The sequence below is a fragment of the Mastomys coucha genome, unplaced genomic scaffold, assembly GCF_008632895.1.
Source record: "Mastomys coucha isolate ucsf_1 unplaced genomic scaffold, UCSF_Mcou_1 pScaffold13, whole genome shotgun sequence".
In the NCBI taxonomy this organism is placed as follows: Eukaryota; Metazoa; Chordata; class Mammalia; order Rodentia; family Muridae; genus Mastomys; species Mastomys coucha.
In genome coordinates, this window is record NW_022196895.1 from 20,136,250 (window position 1) to 20,147,159 (window position 10,910).

Below are 10,910 nucleotides of genomic sequence, written 5' to 3' on the forward strand. Positions count from 1 at the left end.
AACAGGTGGGTGTGCGGACCACCCACCCCCACCCCCTCACCCCCTCACACACACACACACACCGCTCCTGAGCTCAAAGTGCAGCATACCCAGGCATCTGAAATACTTTCCTGGGGTCTTGGTGATGTTACAGCTTAGCTGGCAGCCTTGATGGTCCCAGAGAAATAAGTATGTTTGTCACCAAGATCTATTCTGCCATGCCTGTGGGATGTGCATCCACCAGTTAATTTGGGAGGAGCTGGATAGACGCAGAGACTGGAACTGAAACATATAGCCAGACCCCAAGAGCTCTTCAGCTTTGAGCAAATGGACAGGAGGAGTTGGTATGAAGATCTGTTTTCTGAGGATGGCTAAGTAAGGAAACAGTTTTTCCCATCCCTGTGAGCCCCATGGCCATCTATTTTTATTACATACAGACTTCTTTGTAGGCAGGATCTACCACTGAGTAAGTGTGCAGGGGAAGACCCACGGTGTAGCTTTGTGAAGGTAATGAAAAGGTGTGCTGGGCGTGGTGGAGCAGGCCGGAGTGTCGAGAGTACAAAGTGAATCCAGGGCTATCCTGGGCTACGTGAAGCCCTGTTTTGTTTTGTTTTACAAAATGAAAACCAGGCTTGGTGGCATATGCCTTTAATCCTAGAATTTGGGAGGCTGATGCAGGTAGATCTCTGTGAGTTCAAGGCCAGCCTGGTCTACATAGCAATTTCCAGGCCAGCCAGGGCTACATAGTGGGACCCTGTCTCAAAAAGACAGCATAACAACAAAAGGAAAAGAGGGGAGCAGAGAAGGAAGAGAAAGAGAAGAGCAGAGGATCAGGAAGACCAGACAATAGGGTCAGGAAGGACACTCTGACCAGGAGTTGACAGGCAGGATACAGAAATACTCCCGAGTCCGTGCAGTCTGTATGTGCAGGAGGGCAGAGCCTGGCCCAAGCGAGGCAGAAGTGAGAGACCTACTGAAGCTTCCCCTTCTACAGAGCTGAGCTGGGGGAAGCAAAAGGCCAGGACTAGGTGTCCAGCTTCTCCTTACCCTAGGTCAAAGCTAGTGAAGTGTTTGGCACTCTGCCCCAGAGGCCTGTGGGTGCTCAGAGGGAGCTATGGAGAGGCACATGTGCTAGTGTTCCCACAGAGCATAGTAAGCCGCCAGAAAGTTTATGTTCTTATTCCAGCCAGAGGCAGATGTTTGCTCCACGTGTGCCTTAAAATCCTAGCACTGAAACTTCCATCGGCTACAGGAACTGTCCCACGCTTGGGAACTTCCGTAGGCTACAGGGAACCACACCAAATGTTGGGAATGCCTCACCATTGCTTTCTTTTCTCTCCGATTGTTTTTGGTAACTTCTTTCTTGGTTACCAGTAACTCAAAGTGTGGATTTTGAAACCTTGGGACTCTGCCTAGTTGAGTCCCAAGGCCATGATGATCTCACCAAATTTGTCTCTCAGCATGGAGGCTGTAGTGTGCCCGTGACCATTGTGGATGTACTGAGGTACACCTCAGTTGCGGTGGCTGCCTCCAGAGCTTGCTTGAGATGACATCAGATGTGTACACTGCTCGAGGCTAAGTGTGTGTGGCTGCCATCTGTGCTGGTGGGTGCTAGCAGGAGCAAGGCCAACATTCATGCTTAGATCTTCCCAGTAGTGCGTCCGTGGCAGGAAGGAAACCTTTCTCAAAGCTAGAACTGATCCCAAGAGGGAGGAGACCTGGTACTAGAATACGGCCTGGTGAATCATGTGACACCATTGAATTGCTGGCTGAGGACAGGCAGATGAGCCTGGGGCAGGAACTTCACTGTCCTCCAAGGGAGTGGCTTGAGGGGGCCCTTCCTGGATGTCTACACTCGGTTTCTTTCTGCCATTCTAGTCCCCCCCACGGGGGACCTTGCCACCCACTAGAGCCACAGAACAATCCTTGTACCGTGGGCATGGTTACAAAGCAGATGGCCCAGGAGCGCTCGTGAATAAAGCTCCATCAGTGAGTAAGGCCAAATGGGTTCCTTAGACACTGTCTCCTATACCTGGAGTCTAAGACTGAAGCCTGGGCCTTTGTGCTTTACGTGTAGTACTTTAGCAGACATTTTAATTCTCTTGGGAATCGTATCAAGTACATATCGTCCTGTTTGCTAGATAAAGGGAAAGAGACAGAAAAGAGCTTCGGCACTTTGTAAGCAGCTAGAGTCTGAATCCTGAGCTCATTCTCCCTTCTCTGTTCTAGAGCAGAGTTTGGTACTGAAGGTTAAACTCAGTCCTGTGCGTGTCGGGAACAGGCTCTACCACTGTGCAGCACCTTAGCCCTTGGGTTATCATCAAGCAAAGAGAAATGTGTTAAGGAAGAGAGACGTGGACATGGTCACACCCACCTAACTATCCCACATCAAGGAAGGGAGTTAGAGGAGCCAAGTACGATCCAGAAGGGACATAGACTTCAACCCTGTGTGTTGCTGGAGCTGTGTTTTCACATGCAGGCCCTGGCTTAGTGTTTCCAGCTCAGGATACGTTACATTGTAACTCTGTGTCTGGAAAATGCCCATGAGATATCAGGCTACAATAAGATTCCCATGGGGAATAAGGCATTTGATCCACAGTATACCAGGAGTTCTTGCTGCTGCTGTGGCAAGACCTAAGACCAAGGTTTCTAGACCTCGTTTTTATAGTAAGAAAGGGAAGATGTGTATACAGACACCATGCTGGATGGATGTGTGCCATGCTGTGCACAAGCACGTGTGTGCACACTGGCCCACACTCCGTTCTGCTTCCCTGCTGAAGGCTCAAGGAGTCATCCAGGAAACCTTGGAGTCTTCAGGCATCTGCCTTTATCTCTGAGGAGCATGGGTCCAGCTTCCGTGGCAGCCACCCTGAAAGACAGCCAGCAGCAGAAGGAGTGGGTCTAAGAAAGAGGCTGCTTACCCTTTAGGGCTTCCCTTTGGAAATGCATGCTCAGGGCCTCCATGTCATCACACACTCCCGCCCACAACCCTCGGATCCTCCTTTTGTCCCACCCTGTTTGTCTCAATGCTGTGTCCTATGTCCGGGCCATTCCCACACCTCGGTGATAGGCAGGTCTGTGCTCCTGTGTGAGTCTGAAGAGTATGGAGTCCAGAAAGAAACATCTTTATTTTGCTTAAGGCTCTTAGCATGAGGATGTGTAACCACCTGAGATGGCAGAGGTGTCTGGCTGTCCGGCTTTCCCAGAGAGGAAAGGCGGGCTGAGGAATCAAAGGCTAGATTGCATGTGTGTTCTTCCACTAAGCTATCTGAGCATGGCTTGATTTCCCAGGAGGAGCTATCTACTAGGAGAGCTTCCCTTTTTCTCTTTGCTGGTGATTGGTCACTACCTCTTAGAGTCAAGCAATCCCAGAACATGATGTATAGATGTAAAACTCCAGCTTGGAACGGTGATTAGGTTATTCAGCTTTGAAGTGTAGAAGCCTGGTGGACGTTTCCAGAACTGGTTGCCAGCCAGGAATACAGTGCCTCTTTACTATCCTCAGTATATTTCTCCTTATGTAACTTGGGCCACAGGTGTCTTGGCTTAATCACTGGCTGCCTGCCTGCCACCTCATGGGTCCTCTTAGCAGAGGTACACCAGATGACAAACAGTTGCTCATTTCCTGAGGTACTGTCATGGAAGCCACTGTTAAAATGAACTGAAGACTGACTCTCTCCTCAGCACTTTTCTGAGACAGGCTGTTTCTGTCACTGGGGAATCTGTGCATTCCACTGGCCTTGAAATGTGACTTATCCAGAGAGAGATACAGCTACTACCTCAGAAGAACTCACGGGCCCAAGGAGGGAGACAGCGAGGGACTCAGCTGACTGGAAAATGTGGCAGATTGTGATAAATGAGACAACGGAGACATAAATAACTTGTGTGGGACACACACTGCCTGGAGATCCCAGCAGACGTCACTGTAAAGATGGCACTGGGTTGGAGGTTGAACTGTGACTAGGGACATTCGCAGTTACAGGGCCAAGATGGAAGAGAAAAGAGCAGCCAACTGTGGCTGGCACCAAATGGGGCCATGAGGCTAAGTGTCTCCCGTTTAGGGATCAGGGACGTCAGCTTCTGGTGACCTCTGACCTTGTTTTCCATCCACCGTGGCCAAGATCATCCTTTGACGCTGTCTCCCAACCTGCCTCTGTTTCTGATGGGCAGAGTGGAAGTGAAGAATAGTAACATTGCTCACAGCTAAGCATTTAGAGACGTACAGGGGTTGCCACAGGAATGTTAGTATTCATCTGGTTATACACCAGTCTATCAGTCCCATGTCCAGCGTAGGTTTTACCTGGCTGGGGAGCCTGTGGTATCATCGTGAGGGTGCTAAGCCTTAGCAGAGCAGCTAAACGGGCATGTTTGCTACTTACACCGGTATTATCCAATAAGCATGTCCTGGAGATCAGCAGTCTCCGTAGGTGTGTGTCATCACCAATAGTTTCCCATGGCTGACAGTTCAGCCTAGTGTGTGTAGGGGGGGGACAGAACTGCTTTCTCCAGGTAGAGACTGCAGAGCCACCTCCTTGTTCAACCTGCCCGAGGAGAGGGGCCTTGACTAGTGGTGAGGAACAAGGACCTGCAGTTTGTTCCTGGCTCTATGCTTAAGGCAGCCTGGTCCTCCTGCTTTTGGACCTGACCTGTTACCCCACAGTTAACTCCTGGCGGTGATGAGAGTCTCTGTAAAACGCGAAGCACACCCCGTGTCTGAGGCCACACGTACAAACAATTATGTTAGGAGAGTGCGCTTCAGGCAGCTGAGGGCTGAAGGCACAGTATGAAAGACAGCACGGCATATTGGGGTCTTAGGATGAATAAAGTCAGCATCCCCATCATGTTGGGGACTAGGTGGCTGCAGAAGAAGCTGGGTAGAAGGTACCAGCGGAATACACAGAAACAAGAAAGAAAGATGGAAGCTTAGCCAGAGGAGTGGGAGCCATTAATACGGAAACAGGCTTAGGGAGAGAGATTTCCAGAAGTATCTTTTCATGTGGGGAATGGCCCCTGGACTCTCCCACATTCCCCTAGAGCAGAGGACTCCTGCTCTGACTGAGGCTAGCACCTGCTCTGTGACCACCCACACTGCCAGTTCCCCCTGTTTGCCACTGTTGGCCAAGGCCCTGACTCCTTAAGCTGAAAAGGCTACTACCACACATGTCAAACAGTGGGCAAAGCACCTGGCAGAAGATGCTGCTGAAAGAGCAGCCAGAGCCAGGCCCTGGAGTGTGAGGATCAGAAGAACAGAAGAGAGAGCAGGATATTTGCCCATGCCTTCCAAAGATGGGACAGTTCTAGGAGGTGACAGTAGTACGGTCATAGGCATAGGCAGGGCTCACATTTACCAAATCATGTGTCTGTTAACCAAGAGCCAGTAAAGGGCAATGCTAGAATCAGTCTGAGGTCTTCAATTTGATGTCACTTTGCACTCTCAGCCACTGTAGAAAGGGTAGCTGTCTGTTAATTATTTGCATATTTGAAATATATTCCAAATGTTCTCACACCAAGAAATCACAATCACAGCTGAGTTTACCATATTGACCACGAAAAACATGCAACTGGGCAAGTTACCAGTTTTAACTTCCCTGTTCCTCTGTTAGGTGATATGAATGCAGTGTTGAATTGATTGGTGAAACACACTCGAAACTTGCTACGTGAGTAGAGAGCACTTGCACTGTAAGCCCAGAGCCTCACAGGTCACAGATTGCAGAGCTGGGCAGAGAACTCCACAGTCAGTGCACATAACCTTAACATTATATGGTCTCCGAGGAAATACCATACAGTGTTGGCTGGTAGTCTGTCTTGGTCATCCATTCTGGAATCCAATTTCTTCCTCTTGACGTGGCATATGTTGAACATTGTGGCGAATGAGCTGCAATTCACTTGAACAAGGCTACCCATCTCAAGAACCTCAGGCTCCAATAGAAAAGGGCTCCAGACATCAAGATTCCAATGGAGTTTCCTTTGGGGAGTTGAGAGAGATGGTTGGGTTTTGTTTTGTTTTCTCGGTGCTGGGGGTCAAACCTTGTAAATGCCGAGCGAGCATGTGCTCTCCCACATACCACAGCTCTGAGTGAGTCTTACAGAGGCAGAAAGCCGAGGAAGATGCAGGTCTGATGCAGGGAGATGGTGAAGTCCTGTCCGAATTGGATCTTAACGGGCTTGCCTTGGCTTACAGGAAATAGCCTGGTAGGAAGAGGAAGAGGATAGACTTAGCAGACCCGGAGTCAGTGTGTCCCATGTCCCAGTGTGCCAGCATGCATGCAAGGACGCGTCTTGAAGTCCTGTGCCATTCCTGAGGGGCAGTTAGCTACTCTCAGTTTGCCTCACCCTTTCTGCTTGGGTGGTAAAGAACTAATCATTCTTTGTGACAAAAGCTGAGGCTGAGACGATACCTGTGGTCTGCCTCACTGAGTAAACAGGACAAGTGGAGCCAAGTGAAGGAAAACTGACCCTCTCTGCTTCCCAGTCAGGAGTAGAAAGTGAGCAGATAGGGCCTCACACCCTAAGGATGCGTGGCAAGGTCGTGGAGCCAGAGCTTCTAACGCAGGGCTGAAGGGGCCTCCTGGCCTGTGGAGTGTGTTCTCACATCTGACCCTCGCCTCAGAAACTGACAAGTTGCTTCTCTGGTGTCTTCAGTCTGCCTCATATTGGCGTGAGGTGGCAGGAAGCATCTCCCTCACATAAACACTACCCAGGCATGATGAATGACAGCGTCAGAGGGGACAGGAAGTAGGTCAGAAGCAATGCATGATGGGCTACACATCTGCAGAGGCCTGGGTCCTCTCTGAGGCTTCTTTGTGGTTACAAGGCTGTGGAGTAGCTGAGTCTGGCTTATCCTATCAATTCTTACTGAGGAGGGCAAAGTGTCCAGCTTGTTCTAGGAAGATTTCCTGGGAGAGCAGTTGGAAGGAGAGATGAGTTCGGAACACGTGGTGCTTGTGCTCTGCAGAGGGGTCCTCCTTGGATGACACTGGGATGTGAAGGTATCCCTGTATCTGGGGATGACACCAGGAATCTGGGAAGCACTTGCGAGTTGAGTTGTTCCTGAGGCTGGCTTACTCAGCCTGGTGTTGAGGTGATTCATGCTGGTTAGGCCTGACACCTCACAGGGCCTGAAAGGAAACCAGTTGAGCTAAAACCTCCTCCCCGTATCCCACAGGAGGGCCAAACAGAAGAGCCCGAAGCAGAGGAACAAGCCCATGACCAGCAGCCCCAGCAGCAAGAGGAGTACTGAGCCATCTCATCAGCTCTTGACACTTCCATCGTGCGTGGGGACTTTTCTTCCGGAGAATTGGAACGTGTGTGGCCTGGAGCGCAGTAGAAACCAGCTGTTCCCAACCTGTTCCCATCGACGGTGACCTTGCATCCGCCAGTCATTGCTCTTGGTTCCCACTTCCTCTGCCAAGAGGCATCAGCAGAAGGCCATTCTAGTCCGCTCCCTGCCAGGTCCTAGGGTCACATACCTTCAACTTCACCACCTGGCTGCTTAAGACTGGTTCTACTCCTCCCTCTTAACTATGTCCCACCCCAACACCACCACCATCACCACCACCACTACCACCCCTTTTTATCCTGGTGTGAAACAATGGTAATTTGATATATGGTATTTATATTGGCATTTTTCAACCCAGTGTCAGTAGATGTCACGCGCATTTGTGGTGCTTTGATGTTTGCGAGTCTAACCTCCTCTCATGAATTTGGTCAGATAATTAATTGGTACAAAGGGAAACAGATATTTGATATGAAAGCCATATGACAGTAGCTTGTGTCATGGGGAAAACAGTTTTTCCCTCTACTCACAACACTGAAGGGAAAAAAAAAATGGATTCAGAACTATGACTTCAGGGCCCAGCAGTGTTGATAGAGCAACATATTAGACAACCACACAGTCGTTAGTTTTCAGACATTCGCTCACGGACAGTACCATCTCAACTTTGCCCTTGCTCCGTGTGTCCTCCCCTACCCATTGCCCACCCCCCAGGTTCTCCTGTTATTTTCTTTCTCAGGGTCCTTTCTTTGGTGGGGGTCCACTCCCCGAAAGATGTTGTCATTGGCAATCTGCAGTTGCAAAGGAGGTTAGGGTGGTCTCAGAAGGCATAAGGCTTCCTGCCTCATCCCTCTTCCTCCTTGTAAGAGCTTCATCCCAAGTTCTCCAATTCACATTAAGGAATCTATACTAAAGGGGGACTTGAGATGGCAGCCTTCTGCATTGTGTCAGTGCTGGCTGATGAGGTTGGAAGCAAAGACTTGATTGATAGCATGATTTCAAGGGAGAAGTGGGGCCACACACAAAAACACCAATGACCCCCATCACCTTCTGGAGTGAGGACTCTACCCTCTCTGCAACAAGGGGCCCTCCTTGTCACTGACATGTGCTAAACCTTGGCAATTTATACACGGGAAACATTAGTGAATTGAAGGCATTCCTTGTTTTTAACTAATATTTGCACATTTTCTTAGTCTTCTTGATGGTCGCCTGTCCTCCCCTTTTGACAGATGGTGTTCTTTCCTAACTCCCTCCGTTTTGTTTGATTTTAGCTTTGGGTTTGCTGTCACTGGTCATATGGCCAGCAAGTGCAGAGAAACAAGAAACAAATGTGCCCACCCCACCTTCCACTTAAAAAAAAAAATTCTCAAAATAAATTTCTGAATTATGCATCATAAAGCTTTGAAATTTCTTTATTAATTGATGGGATACTAACCTTAAATTCTAGCGTTGAAGCTTCGCACCAAGAGAAAGCTTCCCCAAATCACCCTTCACAGCAGCGTTGTATGTAACTGAGGTCCATGTGGAAAAGATGGCTTGTATTTTTGAAATGATCACAACACACTGTGCAGAAGTGGACAGATGTTCCATGGCGTTTGGTTCTCCTTCCTTCTCTCTCCTGCTCACTCACCCTGCAGCGCAGCGCATCTCTCTGAGGCTGGAAAGCCTCGCCCCTCGCAGTGACGTCCTCCCATGACTGGCCTTGGTAGTGGCTGTGCTCCACGCAGCATGGGGCTTCATGGTTTGTTGCTCTCCTGAGCCTTTTTTATTCACTCACTTTGGTTTTGGGTTTTTTAATGGCTATTATAGAGAGGTACAATAAGCAGCTATTTACAGACACCTGAATGGTTCCTGTGCCTGCCCAGGACATCTTAATAACACCCAGGGCTGGGGGATCCATGGCCATACTCCTGTAAATGGATACCAGGGAGTCAGGATCTTTCTTCTCCCAATGCCTCTTGTTGGAAGCACTCTGTTCCTCTCCACCTCCCTGGACTAGTAAGCTAGAGAACTACTGGTTATGTATCTGAAAAGAATGTTCTCTGGCTAGTGTGCTCCATGCTCCCTCCTAATGGCTCAGGCCAGACCATTCATCCATTTAGAGAGAAGCTGTACCTCCTGTTCGTGTGCCCATCTTAAATATCTCGTGAAATGCTATGTCCCAGATGGTGCCATGGATGCTCTAGGGAATCCTTCACAGCTATTTCCAGCCCTGCCTCTGGGCACCCACCATGCATGGATGGCAGAACCATTCATTCTCTTATCTTGCATTCAGGGCACACAGTCCTCCAAGCCCCAGCCCAGCCACAGAATATCACATTGGGTCCTGAGGCATCCAGCATGAGTCCCTGCTCCTCCCTCTCGAGAAGTTGATTTTTTTTTCCCTCAGTTTCCCCACACCCACTGTTGGCTGGAAGTGCTTCCATTACCACTGTCAGATTGGAAGTGACTGAAGCAGGGGATGAAGAGAAAGCTCACATTCTAAGTAGAGAAGCAGGAAAAAAATGTTCAAAAGACAAACACCCTGTTGACCTGAGAGAAGTAAACTCCAGAAGGGAGCCAGGATGTCCGCCCTCTCCTGGTGAGTTTCCATTATTCCGTTAAGGTTTAATATGCATTCAGATTACTTTTACTAAATAGTACACCATAAAGCTTTTGTTATATATTAAATGTAAACTGAAAGGAATGTAAACATATGTATTGTTAATTATAAATATCGATAAGTAATGGCATAATAGATGAAGAGGTCTTATTCAGATGCATCACGTTCATTTTACATTACCCACCTATTGTCGCATGGTAGGATAGCTTTTTGTCTCTGAATATGTGAATAACTTGACTTGCGTTGATCTTTTTACATATTTAATAAAAAAAATATATGTTAAAATCTGCCTGGACTTAGAGATTCTTACATTCTTATCCGAACAGTTTATCTTTCCAGTGAGCACTTGTCTGTGTAACAGGATGTCCGAATGGATTCACAGATCAATGCATACTCTGTTGCTGACTTACACAGGGAAGAGAGGGTTTCCTCATTTGTGTTGCTGGATAAGTGTTTTAAGAGAAAGTACAGATTCTTAGTTGAAACCAAATGTAATAGCTGTAATATCTTAGAACTTATGGTTATTACAGTTTTGCCAAGTGTCATAGCTAAGGTTACTGTTACAGTGATGAAACACTGTGACCAAAAGCAACTTGGAGAGGAAAGGCTTTATTTGGTTTACAAACCTTGAATCCCATTCGTTGAGAGAAGCCGAGCCAGGAACTCAAATAGGGCAGGAAGCTGGGGGCAGGAGCTGATGCAGGGGCCATGAAGGGATGCTGCTTACTGGCTAGCTTCACAAGGTTTGCCTCTAATAGAACTCAGGAGCACCAGCCTACAGATAGCACACCACCCACAGTGGCCGGGGTCCTCCCGCACCAATCAATAGTTAAGAAAATGTCCTGCAGACTTGCTTCCATGAGGCATCTTCTCAGCTGAAGCTCTCTTCCTCAGATGACTATAGCTTGTGTCAAGTTGGCATTGTAAGTTCCGTTCCTCTAGAGAACATCATACACTAATAATAATTTCCATCAGAAGGACCCTTCCAGCTGGAATAAGCTCTTTGTATGCTGTGGTTCTGTCACACCCATTGATTTCTGAGTCTCGACAGCGATT

The 10,910-nt window shown here is 48.4% G+C and overlaps 1 protein-coding gene across 2 annotated transcripts in view; it reads left to right on the forward strand.

The window, feature by feature from the left end:
- Nucleotides 1–10,143, forward strand: part of Mapre2 (microtubule associated protein RP/EB family member 2) — a 94,071-nt gene extending 83,928 nt beyond the window's left edge. For both annotated transcript variants that reach the window (XM_031365118.1, XM_031365119.1), the window contains 2 exons: nt 6,900–6,914; nt 7,145–10,143. In XM_031365118.1, coding sequence (XP_031220978.1) covers nt 6,900–6,914; nt 7,145–7,219 — 90 coding nt within the window. In that variant the 3' untranslated portion in view covers nt 7,220–10,143. The remainder of the gene's footprint in view (nt 1–6,899; nt 6,915–7,144) is intronic.
- Nucleotides 10,144–10,910: the final 767 nt, after the last annotated feature.